This window comes from Balaenoptera musculus, chromosome 3 (genome assembly GCF_009873245.2).
Source record: "Balaenoptera musculus isolate JJ_BM4_2016_0621 chromosome 3, mBalMus1.pri.v3, whole genome shotgun sequence".
Lineage (NCBI taxonomy): Eukaryota > Metazoa > Chordata > Mammalia > Artiodactyla > Balaenopteridae > Balaenoptera > Balaenoptera musculus.
The window spans coordinates 154,159,538-154,185,038 of NC_045787.1; the positions used below are offsets into that span (position 1 = coordinate 154,159,538).

The 25,501-nt window shown below is 58.9% G+C and overlaps 1 protein-coding gene across 1 annotated transcript in view; it reads left to right on the forward strand.

Annotated features, from left to right (window-relative positions):
• The window catches only part of LOC118892570 (obscurin-like), a gene marked incomplete at its 5' end in the record, with an annotated part of 122,302 nt that overhangs the window by 87,376 nt on the left and 9,425 nt on the right, over nucleotides 1-25,501 (forward strand). Inside the window, 21 exons of the mRNA XM_036847318.1 lie at nucleotides 77-277; nucleotides 403-485; nucleotides 764-937; nucleotides 1,713-1,869; nucleotides 2,207-2,323; nucleotides 2,407-2,571; nucleotides 2,678-2,836; nucleotides 2,990-3,167; nucleotides 3,753-3,866; nucleotides 9,455-9,622; nucleotides 10,106-10,208; nucleotides 10,558-10,687; nucleotides 11,496-11,604; nucleotides 21,035-21,232; nucleotides 22,039-22,135; nucleotides 22,463-22,584; nucleotides 23,125-23,237; nucleotides 23,394-23,562; nucleotides 23,734-23,800; nucleotides 24,244-24,444; nucleotides 25,182-25,242. Of these exons, the coding sequence (XP_036703213.1) occupies nucleotides 77-277; nucleotides 403-485; nucleotides 764-937; nucleotides 1,713-1,869; nucleotides 2,207-2,323; nucleotides 2,407-2,571; nucleotides 2,678-2,836; nucleotides 2,990-3,167; nucleotides 3,753-3,866; nucleotides 9,455-9,622; nucleotides 10,106-10,208; nucleotides 10,558-10,687; nucleotides 11,496-11,604; nucleotides 21,035-21,232; nucleotides 22,039-22,135; nucleotides 22,463-22,584; nucleotides 23,125-23,237; nucleotides 23,394-23,562; nucleotides 23,734-23,800; nucleotides 24,244-24,444; nucleotides 25,182-25,242 (2,886 nt within the window). The remainder of the gene's footprint in view (nucleotides 1-76; nucleotides 278-402; nucleotides 486-763; nucleotides 938-1,712; nucleotides 1,870-2,206; nucleotides 2,324-2,406; nucleotides 2,572-2,677; nucleotides 2,837-2,989; nucleotides 3,168-3,752; nucleotides 3,867-9,454; nucleotides 9,623-10,105; nucleotides 10,209-10,557; nucleotides 10,688-11,495; nucleotides 11,605-21,034; nucleotides 21,233-22,038; nucleotides 22,136-22,462; nucleotides 22,585-23,124; nucleotides 23,238-23,393; nucleotides 23,563-23,733; nucleotides 23,801-24,243; nucleotides 24,445-25,181; nucleotides 25,243-25,501) is intronic.

Consider the following 25,501-nt stretch of genomic DNA (forward strand, 5'->3'; position numbering starts at 1 on the left):
CAGAGGCCTTGTAGCCTGGGGCCTTGGGAGGCCCACTGGCCCCTCTCCGGGTCTGACTCAGTGACTTCCCCCCCAGATCTTTGACATCTATGTGGTCACGGCTGACTACCTGCCCCTGGGGGCTGAGCAGGATGCCATCTTGCTGCGGGAGGGCCAGTATGTGGAGGTGCTGGACTCGGCGCACCCGCTGCGCTGGCTTGTGCGTACCAAACCCACCAAGTCCAGCCTCTCTCGGCAAGGCTGGGTGTCTCCTGCCTACCTGGACAGGCGGCTCAAGGTACCTGGATGGCTGGAAGGGTGGTCCTGGGGTTGTACCCCGCTTCCCCATGAAGGTGGGAGCCTCGCCCTGGAAGGACAGGCTAGTGCTCAGGCTGTCTATGACCCTCTCTTGTCTCTCAACAGCTGTCACCTGAGTGGGGGCCAGCTGAGGCCCCTGAGTTCCCCGGGGAGGCTGTATCGGAGGATGAGTACAAGACGAGGCTGAGGTGAGGGACCACCAGGCAGGAGCTGTGGGAAGTTGGGTTCCTGTGGGGGGACTCCAAGATGCTAATTACACGCAAATCCCCTGGGGCTGGCCTCTAGCCGGCGGGACCTTGCCTGGAAACTTCGTGTGGTGGGGCTGCCTGGTGTGTGAGGGTGCCCTCCCTCCACCAGCTTTCCAGGCCCATTCTGAAAGAGGGTGGCAGGATGCACGTGACTTGGAAGTGCCCAGTTCAGCAGCTAAGCTCCTGGGTCTTCCCCTCATGGCTGTCTCCCCACCCAGCTCCATCATCCGGGAGCTGCTGAGCTCGGAGCAGGCCTTTGTGGGCAAGCTGCAGTTCCTGCAGAACCACCACATGCAGTACCTGGACCGCTGCCCCCACGTGCCCACGGCCGTGGCCAGCCAGAAGGCAGTCATCTTCCGAAATGTGCAGGACATCAGCCACTTCCACAGCAGGTGGGCATGCAGGGTGAGCCTCAAGGCTATTCCCCGGTCTGTGTGTACACGCATGTGCACACGCACATGCTTAGACACACACTTGGACATACCGTTCACATGTGTAGACACATGCGTGCACATACAAGTCATACCTGCACAAGACACATGCCTACACACACGTGGACACACACCACACATGTGGATACACACGTGGATGCTCACACTTGCACATGCATGTACCGACAGGGCTGTACTTCAGGAGAGTGGGCAGGAGTCGAGAAGAGACAGAACCTTTGATGACTTGATTCACCCACTGGTGCACCACACACCTGTACAAGGACACACATGTCCCCAGGCACACAGGCACGTGCACCTGGCTTATCCCCAGAAGTGCCTGTGGCACACCTACCCACTGCAACCCAAGTACACAGACATACCCCAGAAATGTGCGCACACACGTACATGGGCACACACAAGTACATGTGCATACCTGCACATGCACACACAGCCCTTCACATGTGGGCATACATGTACATGGCACACACACGGATACATGTACACCCACAGACACGTACTCCCTTACGTGCTTGCACACCTGCACATAAATGCACGCCCTGAAATACCACATATGCGTGGCCCTCACAGCCCAGAAGACTCACTGTCATCCACAGGAACCCGGCCCTGGGCAGGAGCCTGTTTCTTCCCAAACCTGAGGGTTTGGGGCTGGGTTGTGGGTCGTGGGTGAGGGTCCTGATGTCAGCCCTCACCTGACCACTGTTCCCCTCCATGGCAGCTTCTCACAGGAGCTGCATAGCTGCGACACGGATGATGACGTGGCCATGTGCTTCATCAAGAACCAGGCAGCCTTTGAGAAGTATCTGGAGTTCCTGGTGGGCCGAGTGCAGGCTGAGTCGGTGATGGTCAGCATGGCCGTGCAGGAGTTCTACAAGGTGCCCCTCTGCCCGTCAGCCCTGCCTCCACTCACCAGGCGTGAAGCTGGCTTCCAGCTCTTGGATCATCTTCCCTGACCCTGCTCAGGCCCCACTTCAGCCTGCCCAGGCCCCCTGGCCCCTAGCTTAGAAAAGCGGGCAGGGTCCCCCCCAACCCCAAGCTCTGCTCACCTGTTAGACAACGACGCTGGCCATCACCTGGGGCAGCGGTGGGGCCCACCTGGGGAGGAGGGTCTGTGTGTGGGACCCCGATCCACCAGCTTTGGGGCTCTGGGGACATAAGCCATCTGGAGGCTGTGCCCCCCCTGCCCTGAACCCAGCCCTGCGGTTTCCACAGAAATACACTGAGGAGGTGCTGTCAGCCGCAGATCCTTCGCAGCCACCCCCGCCGTCCCTGCAGCACTTCCTGGAGCAGCCGGTGGAGCGGGTCCAGCAGTACCAGGCCCTCCTCAAGGTAGGCAGGGCTGGCCAGGGGCTGCGGGGCCACCCCCGTGCCCAGCCACCCCAGGTCTCGCCCTGACCCGCAGTCTCCCCCAGGAGCTGATCCGCAACAAGGCGCGGAATGGACAGAACTGTGCACTGCTAGAGCAGGCCTACGCAGTGGTGTCGGCCCTGCCGCAGCGTGCCGAGAACCAGCTGCACGTGTCGCTCATGGAGAACTACCCGGGCACCCTGGAGGCTCTCGGCGAGCCCATCCGCCAGGTCTGGGGCTGCGGGTGCAGTGGAGGGCCTGGGCAGGTGGCCAGGGCTTGTGGAGGGCTGGTCTCCAGGCTGGGCCTGGCTGACCACAGGCTCACCGCTCTCCCAGGGCCACTTCATTGTGTGGGAGGGGGCACCGGGTGCGCGGATGCCGTGGAAGGGCCACCACCGGCATGTCTTCCTGTTCCGCCACCACCTGGTGGTCTGCAAGCCCAGGCGGGACTCGCGCACTGACACCTTCAGCTACGTCTTCCGGAACATGATGAAGGTTTGCAGGGTGCCAGCGGAGCCTGGGTGGGCAGAGGGAGGCCATGCAGGATGTGCGGGCAGGTGGAGGCTGGTGGCCGGTCCTGCAGCCCTGTCCTGGGTGACCATGGCTCAGCCTGAATCTGGGCAGTCAGCCTGCGTCCTCCCCCCACAGCTGAGCAACATCGACCTGAACGACAAGGTGGAGGGCGATGACCGTGCCTTCGAGGTTTGGCATGAGCGGGAGGACTCAGTACGCAAGTACCTGCTGCAGGCGCGGACGGTCATCACCAAGAACTCCTGGGTGAAGGAGATCTGTGGCATCCAGCAGCGCCTGGCCCTGCCCGTGTGGCGTGAGTGCCTGGGCTCATGAGGCGAGGCTGGATGGGAGGCTGAACCTTTCAGCCTGGCTGTCTGGCTTGGGGGCACCCAGGTTGGCAGGTCCTGAGCTCTGGCGCCCTGCCCCCACCTGGGCAGGCACAAGGGAAGGGGCTCGATTCTGGGGCAAGTGACTCACTCTACCCTTGGTTAGCCCAGCCTCTCGGGAGCCCTTAGCCAGAGTGTAGGGCTGGCCCCGACCAGAATTGAGGGGAGCCTTGAGGTTCACTCGGGGCTTTCCAGCACAAGGCAGGTGCCCAGACTGTGTTAGGGATGTGAAGGGCCCAGAAGTCTTGGTTTTGCTTCCTCGCTTAGAACAGGAGAGAGGATCCCATTTCAACATGCCCTCTTTTTCCACAGTCCCTACTACTCCCCAGTATACAGCCAACCTGTGTCACTCACCCTAATGCCCATCCAGGCCCTAGTGTGGCACTATGGACAAAGGCTCACAAGGGGAGGTATCTGTTGCAACCACACCCTTGGTCATGGGGCTCTGGCCCTGCCAGGTGTGCACCTGAGGGGACGGGTAAGTGCTCCAGGCCCTGCGTATGTATCCCCAGGCCCCCCGGATTTTGAAGAGGAGCTGGCCGACTGCACGGCTGAGCTGGGCGAGACAGTCAAACTGGCCTGCCGTGTGACGGGCACACCCAAGCCCATTGTGAGCTGGTACAAAGGTAGGCCTTTGGGGGCCAGTGGATACTGATCTTGCAACAAGCAAGAGCTGCCCAGAGGGAATCAGGCTGGGCAGGGGGCCAGGGATCCAGGGTGGGGTCTGGACACAAGAGACAGGCCTCCTGTCCCAGTTGCCTGCTCCTGAATCAAAGACAGGCTGGCCAGCGTGCACAGGCGGATGAGGTGGGGCAGAGGCGGAGGCTGCTTAGCTATGCATCGTGTTTCTGACGCAGAGGCTCTGCCCACCACTGAATCTCACTCATTAGCTCTCTCATTTGACATGTTTGTGCTGAGTGCCCAGGTACCATTCCAGGTGCAGGGAAGGTGCAGTGAACAGGCAGATCAACCTTGTCCAAGGAGGCTGACCTTCTAGGGGAGGAGACAGATGACAAGCACATAGACAAATGCGTAATATTTGTGACCAGCCATAGAAAGAAGGCAGAGTGAAGGGCAGAGAGTAGGCCATCATGCAGGCATGTTGGAGGAACTCCAAATAGGCAGTGAGGCTCCAGGAGGACAGGGGAGGGGGAGGCGCTGAGGCAGGTGTAGTGGGGAATGAGGCTGGGGAATGCTGGGCCTTGAGGGCTGCCGTGTGGGTCTCAGATCTGACTCTGTGTGTGATGGGAACCGCAAAGTTTGGGGGTCCCCAGGAACACCGAGTTCAGGAGCCCAAGACCATTCTCACTGGACACCAACTGCAAGGTTGGGGGTCCCATAACCACCTTCAGGTTCAGTGATTCACTAGGACTCACAGAACTCAGCAGAGCCGTTCCACTCAGGGTTCTGGTTTACTGCAGTAAAAGGGAAGAGGCACATGGGGTGGGGTCCAGTTGGGGATCCAGGTGTGGTCCAGATGTCCCCCCAGTGGAGTTGTGTGGACATGCCTGTTTCTGTCAGCACAGATGTGTGCCGTCACACGGAGTGTGGCCAACCAGGGACACTCACTTGTTGAGCCTTGTTGTCCAGGGTTTCTGTTGGGGCATTCACGTAGGCTGACTACCTGCATGGCTGACCTCAATCTCTGGCCCCTCTGAGGTCAAGCTGATGCAGTACGGCCTAAAGCGCCCACCCTAAATCACAGTGTGGCATAGACCATCTGGCGTGGTCCAGGTTCCCAGGTAAACCAAGATACTCTTAATTAGGCCTCACCTGGCTGGCAGGTAGGTCTCCTCCTCCGGGCTGGCAGGTAAATCCTGAATCCCTAGTTCAGTCCCAGTAGCCAAGTCCAGTCCTGGTTTTGGAGGAGCTGTCCCAGGGAAGTCAGTCCTCCTGTCCTGCTTGTTCACAACCAGCTGGGACATTTGTTCACCCACGAATGGCTAAGAATGGGGCTGGAGAAGACATGCAGGGGCATTTTCCTGGGACGTGAAAGAGGGGCCGTCCCAGTCCCACTGTCAGAGCTTCAGGCCAGAGTCAGTGGAGCAGCAGCTGGTCCCCCGGAGCAGCCTGGGGATCATCCTTCTGGAATCTGTGGGGTCCTGGGATCTGTGGAGCTCCCTTCCCAGCTGCCTCACAGAACCCATATGTAGTGCAGCTCCATTTCCCTGCCACCCCTTCTCACACCCAAAACTTTCACCTGTGACGGTGGGTCCAGAGAGACAAAGCCATTCCATAAAAGTTATTTAGAAGTAAGAATGAGCCTCTCAGCCGCCACCTTTCAGCTGGGCTGCCCCCAGGAGAGTGTGCCCGCCGGGCTGCGTCTGAGGGGAACGAGGGATGCACCATGCCCAGGAACAGTCAGAGTGGGATCCCAGGTTCCCAACTGTATCCAGACAATCCACTGTCCCTTTCATCTTGACCGTTACCCTGTGAGCGGCTTGCAGGCTTTGACCCCTCTGAGGACAGCTGTGTCCAGTGAGTAGAGGAAGCAAGGGACAGTCAGACGGTCAATTCATGCTGGGCAGCTTCTGTGACAGACGACACAGGTTCTCAAACTGCAGGTGTTCCAGGCAGCATACACAGCCATGTGGTGTGGCCAGAGCTGGCGGTTCACCGACCTAAAGCAGCATCACAGTTGGAAACACCACAGATGGCCCTGAGAGGCACCCATCTGCCAGATGGGGGGGGTCCACCCCAAGTGATGTGCACCCCCCTCACCTCAGAGCCTCTGTCTTGGCAGTCCCCTGTCTGGCATGCACTGGAGCTCAGTGCCACGTGCAGTGCAACGGCTCCACACAGGAACCCTGGTGGGACCCCTTTCAGTGGCCTCACTTTGCCTCCATGGTTCATGGACCCAAGGAAGGGTGTCTTCAACCCACCTGCCTATAGCCTGTTAAGTGTCAAACCACATAGCCAGGGCGTTCACAACATCTCAAGGTCAGTGAGCACATAACCTTTGCCAGGAAAAGTAACATCTGGCAGGAGAAATCAGACTCACCAGTCAGCAAAATGTCATTCATTTGGCGGAAGCTTGAGTGTCGGGGGAGAGGGCCAAGTCCTGATCCACCACGCCCCCCCCTCCCCCCACCCAGGGGCAGCCAGCAGGGAGCAGAGAGCACCAGCGATGTGTATGAGAGATCATGCCCATGCGAATGCAGGGACCTCTGGTCTTGGTCCTTGCATGCCAGCAGGAAGGAAAAGCAGGTGGCTGCAATGCCCAGGACTCCCACCAGGAGCTGTTAGCCTGCACAGCAGACCCTATTACAGCCACCCTGTCCAAGTCAGCTGGAGCCACAGGACCAGTGACTGGATTGGGCTGGTGACAATCTCCTGCCAGCCACCACTCTCTCTGGCTGTTGATTTTGGACTCGGCCTCTCTCGTTACCTTGGCTCCTTTCACATCACCCAGGAGGCCTGTAACTTCCCTTCTCCTCCTAGGGTTCTGTTGGCAATCTTGGGAAGGGATAGGTTGCTGGGCTGGAACTGGTTACGTGCTCTATAGCCACCTATCCAAGTGTAGGGTGTCCCCACCCTTGTGTGGAGCAGGGAATTCCAAACAGCAAACATCAGGGTCCAGAGGTAGAAGCCACAGTCACAGCAGCCTGACTTGACCCCAAGGTGACATTACTTTTCCTGCTCTCTGGGGACCTTGCTCACATCCCATCAGTGGAATCAGATGCCTGTGTCCAGCAGAGCCATCAAAATCTAAGTTCTCCCCCTGCCTGAGGTGCCTGGCATATCAGATGGGCATGTAGGGCCTCTGGTCCCTCTGGGCACAGGGAGACGAAGGCCCACTTCTGATTATTTTTCTCTTAAACAGAGGTGAAGGTGGAGGAGGAGGAAGGGGCCAGGGATGGAACAAGACACACTTCCATAGCTCAGTAATATCCAGTGTTTTGGGCTCACTCAAAGCCCTAAACGGGACAGCAAGATTGGCACTACTGATCCCATCTGTTTTAGCTTCAGGGACCCCTTGATTTAAAAACCATATCACATTGTTCTGAGGGGCTCTGTGCCCCTTGCCTGGCTGGGGTTTGACTTGCATGGTGGTGACCTTTTGGATGGGGTCCACTTAGCAGGGGTTTCCACTGGCCCAGAGCCATGGTAACATCTCCCATCCTCTTTCTGGGTCTTCCCATAAGGGCTGAGTGAGTTTTCCAAGGAGGCAGGGCCACCTGTCAGGAAGCACTTACATCTCTTTGGATCACCTTCTCCAGTGTGTCACCAGCATTCGAGACACCATCCAGGTGCCACGAGCCCATGTGCCAGCTATTGATGGTTCCCCGTAGAGGTTTGTCTATATCAGGGAGTTGTCCCGAGCCAGGGTTCACAGCAAACACTGAGATCCTTTACTGTTAACTCTAAAGGAATCCTGCACGTGATTGGTGCCCATGCCTCTCATCCCTGAGTTCTAGCCCTGCTCCTGCCTGCATTCTGCCCATCAGGATTGGTGATGGCTCTCTCTTTGCACCCAGTGTAGGTGTGTGTTTCTGTGACTGGGGTAAGAAGGGAATGGAACCTTCCTGGGACTCAGCATGGGTTCTAATATTTGTTGGGAAGTGGGGCTGACCTGAGGCTGAGCCAGCAATGTCCCCGCTGCCAGGAAAGAGTACATCAACCAAGGCACTATCCAAGTGTCTGTCTTTGAACCCACTTCTCAGTGCTCAGATTGCAGCCACCTGCCCAGTTTCTCGCCATTCACAGCAAATAGCTGTTTCCTGCCCAGCTGACCATGAAGTGTGGTCAGTATGTTCACCACTGATTCCCATGGACCTCCCTCATGTTCTGTTAACTGGCCCACGGGCCACCTTCTTTCTCTTTTGGGATGCTGTGTCTCTGAGAGGTATCCCTTCCTTGCTGCCAAAATTGCAGATCAGAAACTGTGAAGGGTCTGAGATGTTTCTTGGCTTGCAAGCCAGCAAGCCAGCCTGCCAGCCAGATACAAACAAAAGACACAAGACCCCAGGTCAGAGACAAAGGCTGTTTCTCACAGCAAAAGCAGCATGGGCTGCCCATGTCTTGATCTCCACATCCAGGGACCAGATGTCAGCTTCATGCAGTGGGTTTTACCACAAGAGAGAACCCCCAAGTTTTAGGAGATGCCGAGTTTTTCTGGGGCTACTGGCACATCTTCCCATCCTTTCCTCCAGAGCGAGAAGTGACTTATGGCCCTGGAAGACAAGCAAATGTCTCATAGGGAAGGAAGGTGAGGGCTTGTCTCTGCTGCCCTGGATGGCTCCTGGGGTGTCAGTGCTGGCAGTAGGTGTCTTTGCCCAGAGGATCTGACTGTGCAGGAATGCCAGCAGTCCATGGAGAACTGTCTTCTGACAGCAAGATGAAGACTGAGAATTGACCACAGATTGACAGTGTCACCGGTAGCCTTGCCAAGGGCTGTTTTGTGTGCGAGGTGAAAGCCAAGAGGTGTGGGTTTGGGAAAGGATGGAAAGGGAAGCACCTGGAGACAGAGAGTGAGAACAACTCTTTCCTGGAATTATCATACAGGGACACAGAAAAATGAGGTGGCAGCTGGAGGCCTTTGGGGGGATATATTTTTAAGTTGTTTCTTAAGGTTCCCTGTGAATCAGAAGTCAAGATGCTGCTTATGAACTGTTATAACTTAAACAACCTTGTTCAGAAAGTACAGAGCTATTGGAAAGTGTTCATCTATGAAATTTTACATATTTATGGAGGAAAGAATTCTTTGTAGCGAAAGATGCACATCTCACCATCCCTCTCCCAGGAAAGAAATGTGTTACAGCTGGACATGTTAGATGGGCATTTGGATGAGGGTGATTAAAGAAATGGGTGGTGTCCGAGTATGTCTACTAGGTGGGGTCAGGACCTTGGAGGCCGCTGGACAGTTGCAGAATCATTGGCGAGATGATTGAGGGTCTGGTTATCAGAAGGAGATGTCCTCTCCTTGGGTTTGGGTCCCCCAGCCCGGCCCCTGCCTCCAGCTAAGATCCTGCCTTTAAGAGGCTACACTGTGCCCAATGAGGTCTGGGGAAGTAGATGGGGGGCGGTGCGCCACGTGTCCATCCAGGGCTCCAGGTCAGCTTGGCCTGCTAGGCCCCTGGCAGGGAACCCACACTGGCTCTTGTGTTATAGGGGCAGCATCCTCCATCAAACCCTGCGACTGTGACCCCCAGGCGGGCCCGGTCTCTTGTCCCTGATGGGGTTCCCTCTGTGACGGCCCTCCTCTCCCTTCCAGATGGGAAGCCAGTGGAGGTGGAACCTCATCACATCCTCATTGAAGACCCTGATGGCTCGTGTGCCCTCATCCTGGACAACCTGACTGGTGTCGACTCTGGCCAGTACATGTGCTTTGCAGCCAGTGCTGCTGGTAATGCCAGCACCCTGGGCAAGATCTTGGTGCAAGGTGAGCCCTGGGGGGGAGGCCAGAGTGTGAGTGCCCAGGCCCCACCCTCTGGGCATTGGAAGGGTATCAGCCCTCATGGGGGGGCACGGGCCTGGGGATGGAGCTGGCAGGGGGTGGGTGTGAACGTCTTACTGAGGTCGGGGGACTCGCTGGTGGGGGTGGGGTCCTGCTCCGTCATGGTGTCTCTCTCTGTCTCTGTCTCTCTCTGTATCTCTATGTCTCTATCTGTCCATCTCTCTGCCTCCATCTCTTTTTTGTTTCTTTCTCTGTATTTCTGTATCCATTTCTGTGTCTCTCTCTTTCTATCTGTCTCTGTCTCTCTCTGTCTTTTTGTCTCCCTGTATCTCTGTTCCTCTGTCTCCATCTCTCTGTCTCTGTGTCTCTCTCTATCTGTCTATCTCTTTCTCTCTGTGTCTCTGTCTCTTTCTCCATCTCTCAATCTCTCTCTCTCTCCCCTCTCCCCACATTCCCTGGACCCTGCAGTCCCACCTCGGTTTGTGAACAAGGTCCGGGCAGTGCCCTTTGTGGAAGGAGAAGATGCCCAGATCACCTGCACCATCGAAGGTGTCCCACACCCTCAGATCAGGTGGGCCAGGCAGCATGGGGCTAGGGTGGAGGTGGGCAGGTGGGCCTGCCCTGGGGCCATCCTGCCTGCCTGAAAAATGAGGGTGGGCAGCCTGTTCGCTGGGTTGGGGTAGGCTGGACACAGAAACTCAGCCTTTCCGATGAGAAGTGGGCACGATGGGGCTGCAGCACGTTCTGAACACAGCTCTAGCTGCAGCGAGGACAGAGGATGTTGGGTGGGTGGCATCCAAGAGGGATGTAAGGGATGTCCACTGTAAGGACATCTGCATCTGCGGGGTGGGTGAGGGGAGGGTCCTGAGCATGGGGGACCTGGGGAGACCCCACCTGACCACCCCCGGGGTTGGCTTTAGATGGTACAAGGATGGGGCCCTGCTGACCCCTGGGGGCAAATACCAGACCCTGAGTGAGCCCCGCAGCGGTCTGCTGGTGCTGGAGATCCGGGCAGCTGGCAAGGAGGACCTGGGCCTCTATGAGTGTGAGGTGAGGAGGGTGGGCCCAGGGGGAGGGGGCTGAGGGGACCTGTCTTGGGGATCCTGCCTGGTTACCACCATTCCTGACCACAATGAGAGAGGGGAAACCAGACCATTGTCACCCACCATCCATGACGAGGGGACACCAGGCCACTGTCACCCACTGCCCATGATGAGGGGACAGCAGGCCACTGTCACCCATTGTCCATGATGAGAGAGAGGACACCAGGCCACTGTCACCCACTGCCCATGTTGAGAAGACAGGGACCGAGGAGGCGGGCCCTGGGTGGAGCCCCCTCAGTCCTCGTGGCCTGGGGGGACCGGCAATGGTCTGGGGGAGGTGTGTGCTGGCTGTGGTTCTTCCTGGCTGCTAGCTACTGCTGCTGCTGGCAGCCTTCAGGGGGGAAGTGTGGTGCCTGCTCCCCATGGCAACTTTCAGGGAAAAAATGGACCCGTGTCAGCTCTGGACCTGTGCTGTCCATTTCGGTCACTGTTGTCCACACACAGTGACTTAAATTTAAATCAGTTAAAGTTAACTCTAGGTGAAGATTCATTTCTATTTCAAGTACTCAGAGCCCACATGGCCACTACACTGGACAGAGCAGAGAGTGTCCCCACCATCACAGGAAGCTCCTGGTCAGTGCTGGGGACACAGTGGCTCGCCTGGTACCCTTTTCCCTGTGGTCAGGCTCTGCAGCTCTAGGAACAGCCATGGTGGGCCCCCCATGCTACAGCTGGCCTGTACAGCCTCAAAGAGACTGCCCAGGCCCCTTGGGGAGCCACGGGCTCTAAGTGGGCCTCTGCTGTCTGCCCTGCAGTTGGTGAACCGGCTGGGCTCCAAACGGGGCGGCGCGGAGCTGTTCATGCAGGGCCCGGCGCTGCAGGCCCGAGAACAGCAGCACGTGGGGCAGCTCGCTGCCGTGGAAGGTGAGTGCTTCCGCTGCCAGTCGCGGCCTGGGCTGGACCCGCCATATGCCTGGGCAGCGCCAGGTGGGGTGAAACCATTAGCGCCTCTAATCAGAGCACACTTCCTGGATGAGGGGAAGCAAGGACGGAGGAGGGGATTCAGAGGTTGAGGGGCAAGCACTGGTTGCCAGTTCCTGACTGGAGCAGCATGTATGTGGGCTGGAGGAGGGTGGGCTGTGAACCCAGAGCCTGGGAAAGGCTGGAGGGGCAGTCCGAGGGGGTGGGGGGGGCGCCCCTAAGCCCTGCTCACCATCCCTGGGGGAATAACAAGTGCATATAAAGGCCAGACCTGGGTCCTGAGCAGCCTGCCAGGCAGTGGTCAGAGGGGTATTATAGGATGGGTGGCAGGGATGGTAGGAGGGACGGTTCCACAGAAGCAGGCTGCTGGATCCCAGTTTGGCTCCTGGGAGAGGGAACAGGTGTCAGGGGCCTGACCCTTCCACACTTGGTGGGGCTGGCTGAGGAAAAGGCAGAATGCCGTGGCTTGGCCTCCCTGGCCTGGCCTGGGCCAGGCTGCAAGGGGTCTGGGCTGCAGAATGCGCCTCATTAGGGAGCAGTGTGCTCCAGGGCAGGAGGTGAAGGGTGGCAAGATGCCTCACTCCTCCACTCACGCTTGGCTCCAGGATCCCAGCTGGGCCCAGCCCGGGGATGGCCCAGGGCAGGCAGCAGCCCCAGGGAGAGTTTCTCCCAGTCTGAACTGCCTCACCTGGAAGGGGCTGCCAGGACAGATGCTGAGCCTCCCATCCTCGGGGGCATGCAAGCAGAAGCTGCACCCAAAAAGCTGGTGGAGCTGCCGCTCTCACAGTAGGATGGGCTGGGATATGTGTCCTCCCAAGTCCTGAAAGTTGGCTTCTCTGATGCCTTGAGCCACCGGATCAATCCCTCCCAGGGCCCAACGTGCAGGGGCTGCTGTCTCTCTGGACCCTCACAGAGTCGGCCACCTGGTGCCAGGAACTCAGCCTTGGGGCCTTTGACGCCCTCTAGGGACTCTTCCTTCCCTCGTGGGCAGGGGTCCTGTTCCTCAAGCCCCAAAGGGCACTGGTCAAGCCGGTTCCCATCGGAGGGCCCCGTGGCATCTGCCGGCACCTCTATCCTGCCCTGTGGCATCTTACGTCGGGCAGAGCAGGGCTCAGCATGCACCTCAGCACACCCTCTCAACTGGTGACAAGCACATCCTACAGAGCTATTTACTTCATTGTCATGATGGGTCTCTGTCAAGGTCCCGTGGACGCAGGGTGTGGAGGAGGGGTGGCCCACCTGTGTCGGAAATGGCCTTCGTGCCGCATGAGGAGAGGCCAGTCTTCACAGACCCTGGAATTGGAGCCCGCTGCCTCCTGCTTCCTAACCCTATCCTGCCGCTTCATCATTAACCCGGTGGTTCTGCAGCCAGAACGGGCCCTGGCTGGCCCTGTGGGGTGGGGAGCTGCCCTTTCGCTTGTGAAACCGCGCAGGGCCAGGAGCCGCACTTTGCACAGCCGCACCCCTTCCACAGCCAGTACTCACTGGAGCCCAGAGCCCATCTGGTGGCAGGTTAGGTCAGGAACAAAGGTGCCAGGAATGTAGCAGCCCACGGGTGCCCTAGCCACCACCCCCAAAAGCAACAGAATGAGGCCCCTGTCAGGGAGGATGAGGCAAGGAGCCCTGGATCTCTCCTCTCACTGCTTGGCCTACAGGCCACAACAAGTTGGTGCTCTCTGGGCCCAACTAAGTCTAAACACACAGGATATTTTGGCTGGATCCCATTCTCTCTTCCAGTGGACTCGCCTCTCTGCAGGAGGCAGCTTGCACAAGCACATACAGGCACGCACACGTGTGCATGCAGACACACACATTAGCATGGACACACATATGCACACACACAAACATGCACAGTAAATGTGGCTCCCGAGTGCCATACAGACACAGCTAGTACATTTAATTCACGTTCATCTAATTGGAGACAAGGTTAAAATACTCACAGTCATCTAAGGGAAGTTCTTTTTCTATGTGGCACTGCAACAGGGCAGAAAATCCCATCGACCAGGGACTAGGAGGCTGTGTGCCCTAGGCCATGCCACTTGACTTTTCTGAGCCTCCCCCTCAATTTTCCCCACAGGATGGCGAGAGGGACTGTTGAGACGTATGGGTGCTGGTAGCTGGTGGGTTGCCTGCTATCCAGCTGGGCAAGGCTGGGAGAGGCATGTCTGTGCCAAGCCTGACCCTGTCCAAAAGCTACAGAGGAAGAGGGCTCGAGATGGTGGGGAATAGTTGCTGCCAGGTCCCCAGTGGGTCCCGCCCTGTCCCTGGGACGCGGGCCCCCTGTCAGCAAAATGGGAACCACAGGCCGTATCCTGCTGGCTACAGCGAGGAGGAAAGCTAGGGAAGTCAAGAGACAATTGAATCTGTGGGGTGCTCCCATGGGAGGACCTAGGCTTCCCTGCTCCCTCAGAGCTCAGGACCCTGCGCAGGCATCCTCAGGTCACTCCCAGAGGGACTTCTGTGGCCTCATGCCACAGAACTCAGACGTGCTACCTCTAGGACTCCGGAGTCATTCTGCCCTGGAGAGACGCCCTTTGGTCTTTAGATTTTTTTTGTGACGTAGGCACCAACCATCCCGGTCCCGGTTTGGCTATCAGCCACAGGCCATTCCTTTTCCCTCTCTAGGCCTCGGTTTCTATGAAAAGTGGAACTTCAGGCCTGACAAATTCACAGGGCTCCCTGGGCACATGGGCTGAAGGAAAAGCTTGGATTTCTGTGTGGGCAGCCTAGACAGAGCCCTTACTCTCCTTGAAGCTCCTGCAAGAACCCCTCAAGAGGGAGTCTTCCCTCACGTGGGACACACGGTTATCACAACTCCTCGTTCCCCAGCCACTCAAGGCAGGCATTGTCACCTCCATTTCAAAGATGAGGGACCTGGGACTCTAAGCTGAGACCTTCCTACCAGGGGCACACAGTCAGGCAGGGTTTGGATCCAGTGCCCTAAGCTGAGCAGGTTACTACACTGCCATGCCACTCAGATAGCTCAGCCCCCAAACACCGGCTGATCTGTAACCCTCGCTATTCCAACTGTTTTCTTTGTAGTCACTGAGCAGGAGACTAAAGTCCCCAAGAAAACCGTCATCATGTAAGTGCAGGCGTGTTCCTAACCTTCCTTCTGACTGCAGTGCTCCCTGCATGCCCACTAACCTCCCTGGAGCTTGCCTGTGTAGCTTGGCCCCTTGCTTGTCTGACCGCTTGCCCACATGGCCTTTGTTCACCACGCACACTGCCAGCACCTTGCAGATACTCCCAGGGCATTCACCTCCCCCTAGGCCCTTGGCTACCTTCACACTTCAAAGCTGTCTCTTCCAGGGTCTAAGTACCCTTTTCATGGCCCCGTTGCCTCAGCAGGGTAGACTTACTCTGTGTACGTCACAGTGGCTCACCCAGGGCTTGGACCCAGAATCATACCAGTTAGGGGGAAGCAGGGACTGAAAGCTGCTTCCCCCAGTGTACTAGAGGCAGAATGCTACCCTAGGATACCCTAGGGCATTGTCCAATGGAACTTTCTGTGATGATGGAAATAATCTATATTTACACAGCCCACTACAGCAGCTACTAGCCGCACGTGGCTATTTGTCGAGTGTGACTGAAGAACTGGATTTTTAAATGTATTCGATTTTCAACAATTTGAATTTAATTAAAATAGCATAACCATAGTGAACAGCACAGCTCTGGGGCCCTTAGGGGTCTCCAAACTCAGCCCTCACACTAGGAAGACGGGCACACTGAGGTTCAGGGAAGAGAGGAGGCTTGCTGAGGGTGGTTCGCAATTGCAAGCCAGCCGAGACCTCATTTCCTCGGTGCCACACCCACTGTCCCATTCTCCATCCTTCAGTGCCTTCAAGGCTGAGGAAAAGCCACGCATGTCGTTGATAATTAAATAATACAAGAGGTCCAGAGCTAGGTGAACCCACGGCAGGCAGGATTGGTTTTGACCTGGATAATCTGGAAGGACTTCCAGTAGGAGATGTGTGAAGTAGATGGGTGGAAGAGCTTATAAAATCCAGGAGGAAGAAAGACTATGATTTCCTAAAGCCAGGGGACTGGGAGGCTCCAGGATGGGGAAACCTCTTAATTCCGCATAGGCGTAAGACCTCCTGTAGGTGCCTGCAGGTGGTGATATTGCTGGAGAATCCCATCTTGATAAGCTCCTGGGTTAACCCTTCCGTGACTTTCTCCCTTCTCCCCCAAAGCCGATTGCCACCTCACAATAGATGGGTCTGCCTGAGGCAGAAGTAAGTCCCATCCCTGGAGGTATGCAACCATGCCAGAGCTTTACACAGATCACCTCTACATTTCATGTACGAGGGGAGCATTGTTATTTACATTTTACGGAAGACAAAATGAAGGAGCAGAGATGGGGCCAGGCAGCCCCACTGAGGAGGCATTAGGGTGTCCTCGTGCTTATGGGAGGCTGGACTAGGTAACTCCCAAGGCATCCTGAAGTCCAGTCTATTCCAGGCTTAGGGAGGTAGCAACCCTCACCCTGCAAGGAAGAGTGTACCCCTTCATCTTGAGGAATGGAGAGAGGCAACTGCCTGAAGCAGCATCCCACCAAGGGCTCCACACATTGCGCCTGCGGCACAATGAGGGGCTCTGGGGAGCCAAGGGGTACCAGAAGGAAACGGGAGAGACACCCCTGCCACCTGGCAGCCAGGTGCTGTGCCAGTGGCCTCAGAGCAGGGTGCCTACATGCCCTCGTGGGGGCAGCAGTGAGCCGAGCATGGGGGTGCATTTAGGAGGAGTGATCCAGCTGTCCAGTTCCACTGGACTCACTGTCTTGGCTCAGCAAATCAGGCAGTGTGAGGCCAGCAGATGGGGCCTTGCCCAGGTTTGGGCAGTCTCTGACCCAGGGACAAGCCTAGTGCCACTGAGCCTTGTGTGAAGCAGGAAGGCAGGCCTGTGGCCCTGAGTAGGCCACGTCTCCACGCCTCAGCTTCCCCAACAGTTAAGGGGGCATGGCATTTCCCCTTTACCAGGTGAGGGCCAGAGGAGGCAGGATCTGTACTTGCTATGTACCCCAAGGTGTGGCCACACATCTCTGGGCCCATGCCTGGGAGTAACTGCTCCTGGATGGAGCTGTGAGTTAGACAAAAGCAAAGCTGAACAAGAGACAGACAAAGTCCTAGTCATTGCAGGCAGCTGGTGACAGCACTGAGTTGTCACCATGTGCATGCCGGGTCCCTCTGCCTGAGCCCGAGAGGAAACGCAGGTCCTGGGGCCCAGGAGAGCTGTGTGTTACTAAATGCGTTCCTGCTCCCTGCCTATTACTCATTTCACCTTCAGTACCTGGCAAGGTCAGGGGTACTGGTTGGCATAGGAAGGCCTGGGCTGACTGGTGGGCTTCTGACTCTTGGCTCTGGGCAAGTTTCGAGCCCTTTTCGGCCTTGTCTGCACCTGTGAAAGGGGGTCAGACCCATCCCCCAGAATTGCTGCAAGGTCCCTGGCCAGCGCCCCATGCACACTCACATGCAAATGGACTTGAGTTCTATCTCCTCTTCCCCTTCCATCCCCTTCCTGTTTTGGGAAATGGAGCCCAGGAGGGAGGCAGACTTGTCTGAGGTCACACAGCCCATGACGGCCAAGCCATGCCTAGAGCCAGGTGTCCTTGCCGGGCCTCACATCCCCAGACCGAGAGGCCATGAGCACAGGCCACAGGTCAAGACTCTGACATTCCTCCTGCACCTGTGGCATCAGCTGCCCAGCCTGTCCCTAACCAAGGATCACTGAGACACCTGCCCTCTGAGAGCCCCTCTAACCCCCACCACCCTCCTGCCATGTTACAAAGCACAAAGCACTGATGGGATCAACAAGGAGGGCTGTGTGGCTTGCACCCCTTCATTAGCTCTGTAAGGAGGGCTGGTGTCTCCAAAATGAGACAGCCGTAAACAAGGAAGGGGGATTGACACGTGACGTTACAAACCACTCTGGGGTTTGGAGGTACCTGCGTGATATAGCATGGGCCTCCCCTGACGCCTCAACTCTCATTTTGAGATCTGTACACTAGAGCCTGAGGTTGGCCAGATGAGACTCTGTGCTTTGTTTCTTTGGTTCTCTGGATGGGGATCTGGAGATCGGGCTCAAGCGCATGTGTAGGAGTTAGTTTATGCAATCTCACCACTTGCTTGCTTGTACGCTAACCTGATCTCTCTCGCTAGCCCCCGAATGTGCTGATGGCAAGGGCGCTGGGTGAGGCTGTGGGTCTCTGTGCCTATCTCCTCTCGGTCCTCTCCCCACAGAGAGGAGACGATTACCACTGTGGTGAAGAGCCCCCGTGGCCGACGCCAGTCCCCCAGCAAGTCTCCCTCCCACTCCTATCACCCTGCCAGCCTGTCCAAGCCAGGCCTGTCGGCCCCTGAGCTGCTGCACTCGCCAGGGGCCAGCCAATCCTGCAGGCCCGAGGCAGAGCCAGGCTGGAGGCCCACTGTGCCCACTCTGTACGTGACGGAGCCCGAGGCCCACGTGTCAGCCCTGCCTGGGGGCACTGGGCCCCAGCCCAAATGGGTGGAGGTCGAGGAGACCATTGAAGTTCGGGTGAAGAAGACTGGCTCAACGGGCGCGTCTCTGGCCACAGAGACGCCTGGCAGCTCGGAGGGGCTTCTCTCCACACTGCCTGGCAGGATGCCTGGAGAAGACCCCAATACAAACAACTCCAACAACAAGCTGTTGACCCAGGAGCCCCCAGCAATGGTCAGTGTTGGCAAGCCCCTAGTCTTCCATGTGGAAACGGGGCCAGAGACCCCTGAGCTGTGCCCTCCCTGGGCTGCTGAAGAGGAGGCCCCCCTGGAGGAGACGGAGGAAAGAGGTACCTACCAGACAGAAGAGCCCCTGAGTGCCGATGGTCTTCAGGGCCGGGACCCCAAGATCCTCACACACAACGGCCGTGCGCTCACACTGGCTGACCTGGAGGATTATGTGCCCCAGGAAGGGGAGACCTTTGGCTGCAGCGGCCCCATGCCCGGTGCTTCTGGTGACCCGCCCTGCGAAATCTCAGTGCTTCAGAGAGAGATCAGCGAGCCCACCGTGGGGCAGCCCGTCCTGCTCAATGTGGGGCTCCCGCCAGGTTCCCAAACCTCCCCTGGCTTCTTCACCCACGTGCCCAGCTCCCGGGAGGCGTTTCCATCAGGGTCGCAGGACCTTGGCCCCAGGGGCGTCTCCTTCTGCTTTCAGGAGGCCCGGGCTGGAGGTACCATGTCCCGGAAGCCGTCCTTCTGCACTCAGGTTCAGCACTCTGTGGACAGTGGCCAGAGCAGCTTCAAAACGGAGGTTTCCACCCAGACGGTCAGCTTTGGGACAGTGGGGGAGACTGTCACCCTGCACATTTGCCCGGATGGGGACATGGACCCTAGCCCCTCCCAGGGCTGAGGCCAAGACCCTCAGGAGCTGGGTGGCTAGGGTTGAGATGAGAGACTCTTGGGGCTGGGACACCCCTGACTAAGCTGCCGTGGTTGCATGGGGCAGCAGAAAGAGGCAAGTGGCTTTGGGGCCTAGGACCCTGCCTGGCACCAGCATCAACTCACCTCACAGCTGCCCTGGGTTTTCAACTCAGGAGAGAGTCCCAAAGCTGGCACCCCTTGGACACGTGTGCTCTGACCCTGCCCTGCCTCTCCAGCAACTCAGGACACCTCCCTCCCCTTCCTCCCTGGGTGCTTCCTACCTCACAGGACTTGGTCTTCAGCTGAGGACATTGCACGCATCTGTGATCTCAGAGTGTACCGAAGCTGCTCTGAGAGCACTGGCCGGAGTGACTCGCAGACTGCAGCTCTGGGTTCGGGGGCTCCAGACACAGGGAAGGCACTTGGGCATCTTTCCTGCTCCGTTCATGAGGCAGTGGCTGCCACATGGGCCCTGTCTGCCCCAGCTTAGGCCCCCGTCCCAGTGGCCAGGCCTGGCACAGCCCTGCCTCTCACCCAGGCTGGGGGTTCCAGCCTCCCTCTCGATAGGGGGCTTCCCCCAAGCCACATCTTACGCGTGAATGTTTTTTCTTGGCCTCCAGGAGGCCTGTGTGGGGCCCAGCTCTACAGACCCTCCTAGGCCTTTTCTACAGGGTGGACCAGGGTCTCTGAGTGGGAAGCAGCCCCTGTCAGTCGACCCTGATGATGCTAATAAACTGGTTCCTTGCACTGCCTTTGCTCTGCTCTTTTTTGCTTCTCCACCTGGTGACTCCGATGACTCGGGACGGGGGGGCCCTCCTGGCCTGGCCCTGGAGACCAACCAGTGGACAGCCCAGGTCCTTTCCATTGACAGCCCTGGGTGGACGCTCAGCATCGACCTGTGGGTCCTGGCTAGTCCTGGGGATCCTGGGTTGAGACGTGATAGTTCACCTGTCCAGCTTGCTCACGTGGGCTGAGGGGCTGGTGACAGACAGGTGCACACAGTGTGGCTGGGGCAGCGCATAGTGGTTGCTCCTGCTGGGGGCCTCCCGTGCAGCTGGGTCCGTTGTCAGAACAGACATGGGGGTGTGATGTGTCAGGGGTCCTGATGACCTCCTTGGAGTGGGGAAGACAGGATGGTTGCCCCAACGCCATAGAGGGCAAACAGATGGCAGCCTGCCCAGTTGCCTCTTCAGCCTGATGGGCCCTAGGATACAGAAGATCAACAGGAGGGAGGCTCTGGGGCAGGGGAGAGCTTCATAAAGGGGGACCTTCTAGAAATGGAGTGGTGGGCATCTCTGAATGGCCACATAGGGGCTGGCAGCCAGGTGGAGGAGGGAGCTGCACTGAAGGCTGAGGGCAGGAAGCCGAGACACAGGAGGGTCTGAAGGTTCCCGGGGCAGGGACCAGGTGAGAGTGTAGTGGTCTGGGTCAGGCCAGGCTGCAGGTGGAAGGGAGAAAGCTGCTGGGTGGAGGACAGGGGCTGCCCTGGGAGGGCAGGAATGCAGCCTACCCTCTGAGGAGTTCATGGCTCCTAATTTGGCATCTGGCTGTCCTTAGCTTCCCTAGACTGTGGGGCTGGGTCCCCTTGAGCCTGGGTGACCCAGTACCCTAGGATCCAGAGTGGGCTACAGGGCAAGGCCAGCCTCAGGATGAAGGGATGAGACGAGCTGAGGCTGAGGGGCCACCCAAAGTGATGGGTGGGAGTCCAGGCCCAGCTGCCCCTATAGGAACTGACATTCTTGTGAGGGCATCTGTGTAACACCCTGCGGGTGGACCAGTCCTGAGCTTGCCGCCTAGAGTGCCATCTCCCCTGGCACAGTCTCTGGATCCCTTCTTCTCTCAGGGCCCTCCACCTTCGGCCCTTCCTGCACCCAATGGGTGGCTGGAGCAGGGAGGTGGGAAGGGTGGCCTGGGGTTGGCTCATCTGGGCAGTATCACACTCCCTGGGCTCAGGCCAACCCTTACTCCTATGCGTGGACCTGCCTCTCCTACAGATGCTGCCATCCCACCCCCAGATGCCCTGGGGCAAGTGGACCAGGAGAGCACATCCATCCAGAGGACAGTGATGTGCCCTGAGGCTCCGGGACCCACCACAGGGGAACATACCAGCCCCGGCCCCAGACCTGGGGGGCCACCTGGACTCCAGGAGGCCGGCCAGAATCCCCCAGGAGTGGAGGCTGGGGATGCACCCGGTGAGGCCTGGCAGCAGGCTGAAGGCAAAGTACTACCTGCTCCCAGGACCAACCCCACCACCCCTAACCTCCCCTCCGTTCTGACACCAACCTTGGTTAATTTGGGTGCCCATCCCATGGGGGTGAACTAGCAGAGCCTAGGGACCCCCAACATTCTGATGGCTCCACATGTTGGGGACGCTGGACGAGGCCCACCCCTCACTCAGCCTGTGAAACTAGAGGGGGGGATGGGTTCTGGGAGGTCCTTCCCACCCTGAGCATGTCTGTCCCAGGAGCCAGAGGCCTCCTGTGGTCAGCCCTCAGGGGACAGCTTGGGTACCCTGTGCTCCTGGGAGGGTGAGGAGGAAGAGGAAGAGGAGGAGAGGGGACAGAGAGAGTGAGAGGGGGAGGGGAAGGTTGTGGGGAGAAGGAGAGTGAGGAGAAGGAGGAGGGGAAAGAGGGAGAGAAGGGGAGGGGGGAGAGGAGGGGAATGGGAGGGGGAGGAGGAGGAGAAGGAGGAAGAGGAAGAGGGTGAAGAAAGGGAGGAGGAGGGGAATAGGAAGGAACAGTAAGTGAGCAGTGCCCCAGGCAGACCAGACCCCTGGGAATGTGCTATGGGGCCCCTCCCCCCCAGCCCAGGGGGCTGAAGTGCACTTGCACGGCTGGAGCTCTAGGTTTGCGGTCACGGACCCTGTGCTCTTGGAGCCCCTGCTCTGCCTGTCCTCCCCTCCTCTGGGCCCTGGAGGTAGATGCAGAGGCAAGTCATGAGGGATTGTCTCCAGCCCTATCCCAGGCTCCATCTCACTGGGCCCCTTGCCTCCCACCAGGCGAGCCCCGGAAGGTGCCGCAACCTCCCTCCCACGAGGGCCTGGAGCAGAACTCTCGGGCACACGCTGAGGTCCAGGAACGCATGGTGCCCATCCGGTAACTTCCCCAGCTGGCTGGGGAATGAGGGGACATCCTGGGGGCAGGGTCGGGCACGGGGACAGGAGAGTAAGGGGTGGAATCACAGCACCCCTGCAGTCTCCATACCAGACCCACCCTAAGCCCAAGGGTGGGCCAGGGAGGAGAGGCCACCCCTGGGGCAAGGGAAGTTGGGGGAGCTCCCTTCTCACCCAGGGCTGGGGCCCCTGCCTGTACATCCCCTCCCAAAGAGTCTGCTGCAACCCCCATCTTATCTTGAAGCTCTGCCTCCCATACCCCAAAAGTGGAAGGGTGGGGCAGACAGCTAACTCCACTCCATGGCCCCAGGATGGAGGGCGCTGCCTGCCCCAGGGCAGGTGCAACAGAGCTCTGGGACATCCACAGCCACGTGTTCACAGAGACGAAGCACAGGACATATGTGTACCAGGCCAGCGACATGTGTGCCACAAGTAGGTGGGGGCCCGGCAGTTTACACGTGTGCCCGCCATGCCCTGGGCAAGGGGAGACATTTGCATGGAGGGGCCTGCAAAGCCACCTGGCATGTCCCAGCCTTACTGTGGCCAGGGCCCCTGCTGCCGCTCTCCCTGCGTCCCCTTAGAAGGCATCACTGGGAGGGGAGATGCCGGCAGCAGTGACCTTTTCCCCACTCAGAGTTAGCATATTCTGTGCGGCCTGCCCTCAGAGAGCCGAGGTTGAAGCAGGAGAGACAGGGGTTAGACTGAAGGAAGCACTTCCGGACCATCAGGGGCGTGGGGGGAGTCAGGATGGGGTCACCTTCACTTGGGAGGCAGGTGGGCTCTTTCACCCTGGGGTATATCTCGGGGCTTCTCTGCCCACCTAGGGTACCAGGGCACACCTGGGGTTACTGCCAGCCCACCTGGGTCTGGGTCTCTGTGAATGTAGGCCGGGGATCAAAGATTTCAACACAGGACAGGCTGTGGTGGGACAGAGCCAGGCTCCTTCCCAACGGCTCCCTCCCCTACCCCCAGGGCCCCCATCCATGCAGGTCACCATTGAGGATGTGCAGGCCCAGAGGGGCGGCGTGGCGCAATTCCAGGCTGTCATTGAGGGCAACCCGCAGCCCACAGTGACCTGGTATAAGGTAGGGACAGGCGTGGGGTGGGGGCCTGCCTGCGAGAGGGGTAGTGTGTGAAACCCCACTGGACTGGACACAGCACTCTCTGAAGGTCATGCTGGGCCGTGGTGCTGGGGTCACCCATGGTGGGCTGATGGCCTCCCTGCCCTCCTGTGTCTCCAGGACGGTGCCCAGTTGGTGGATGGCCCCCGGCTCAGCCAGCAGCAGGAAGGGACCACATACTCCCTGGTACTAAGGGATGTGGCCCAGCATGACGCTGGGGTCTACACGTGCCTGGCCCACAACGCTGGTGGCCAGGTGCTATGCAAGGCAGAGCTGCTGGTCCACGGGGGTGAGTGGGGGACCCCTTCCCAGGCCTGTCCTGGCTCCATGCAGGCATGTGGGGCTGTGGGGATGGGGGTCCTGTGAGCTCCCACAGGCTCGGGCACTATAAAGTTGGGGGACAGAGGGACGGGGTGGTCATCTTTGCTCTCACCTACAGCTTCCCCCTCCCTGGCTACAGGCGACAGTGAGCAAAGCTCTAGGAGGAAACTGCACTCCTTCTACGAGGTCAAGGAGGAAATTGGAAGGTATTCCCCACCCCCCATCCCAGCCCCAGGAGCCTCACCCGCTGGACCCCCACCCCCTAAGACCCTCATCCTCAGCCTCCTGGAGTTCCTACCCCAGAGTTTCCGTCCAGGAGCTCCCAGCCCTCCCCGCCACTGCACCCCTACAATCCCCACTTCAGCACTAGCAGAAACCCAACCTCCCCCCTGGAACCCCGCCTCCACCGAGTACCTGCCTCCTCCAGCCCTCACCTTCTGGAGCCCCTGCGTCCTGCGAACCCTACCTCTTTCCGGAGCCCCCGCCCGCAGAGTACCTGCTGCCCCACACCTGCCGGGAATTCCGCCCCCTCCAGTACCCACCTCCCCAGCCCCTGCTCTCCCGGAACTTCCCTTCTCAGGAGCTTTGCCCCCTTCCAAACCCCGTGCCCCAGGAACCCCACCCCCAACGCGCTGTCCCCTCCTCCCAGGGGTGTGTTCGGCTTCGTGAAGAGGGTGCAGCACAAGGGCAACCAGATGTCCTGCGCCGCCAAGTTCATTCCCCTGCGGAGCAGGACACGTGTCCAGGCTTATCGGGAGCGGGACATCCTAGCAGGGCTGAGCCACCCACTGGTCACTGCACTGCTGGACCAGTTTGAGACCCGAAAGACCCTGATCCTCATCCTGGAGCTGTATCCCGTCTCACCCCAAGGGTGCAAGGTGGCGGGGGGAGGGGGATGTGCCCCAGACACACAGAGGTCCGGAGGGCTGCGTGGGGCCTGTGGTTTTGGTGATCCCAGCCCCGCCTGCCTCATGGGGGCAGCCCGTAACGCTGGCGTTTCGATGCTTTGTGACTAACCCCCTCCCCGCCCCTGAACACACTGCACAGACCTCATAGCTCCTAGGCCTTTGGGCCAGGAATTTGGGCAGGGCTGCCTCCAGAAGGTCCAAGACGTGCCCCTGTGGGCTCCTCCTGCTCTCCACGTTGCCTTTCCAGCAGGAAGTTTGGACTTCTTACCTGGCTTCTGCAGGCCCCAAGCGCTGACGCTTCTTTGGATGCCTACCCATGCTCCAAGGAGGGGCACACACCCTACCGGCTCCATCTGCCACTCGTGGCGCCGCTGAGGGTCTCTGAATGTCGTGTGTGCTCACCACACCCCCACCTCCCCAGTCAGCGTCCCCTGCAGGGGGAGGGGGGGACACGTGGGCTCTGTGCAGAGGGGAGAGGATACCTCCGCTCCCACTCTGCTGCTGCCCACTGGCCTCAGCCCCTCTACTTGGGGCATCTTGTCCCTCCCATCCTCCTCAACTGCAAGCACCAGACTCCCTAGAATAGCCACCCCACCCCCGCCCCGCGATAAGACTCCCCCCAGGTGGTGTGAGGCTATGAGGGTTCCAGACCCTAGAGCTTTCCTTGACAGAGTCCCAGGTGCTCGTCGGAGGAACTGCTGGACCGCCTGTTCAGGAAGAGTGTGGTGACAGAGGCCGAGGTGACTGTGCCGCCTGGGCCGCCCACCCAGCTTCAGGGCAGCGTGCATGCCCGGCCAGGCCTCCTGCTTCCCCTCCCCTGTCCACCTGTCCCGCAGACCAGCTCCCCAGCATAGTACTCCCCACCTCAGACACCTTCTAGGGTATTCCAGGGCCTCACAGGGTGTTGCAGCTCCTGTCGGGCTTTCAGAGCCCTCCCGTGCCCTGGGCTCGCTTCTTCCCCATCCCAGACTGCACTGAACTAGCTGACCAGGCCTCGCC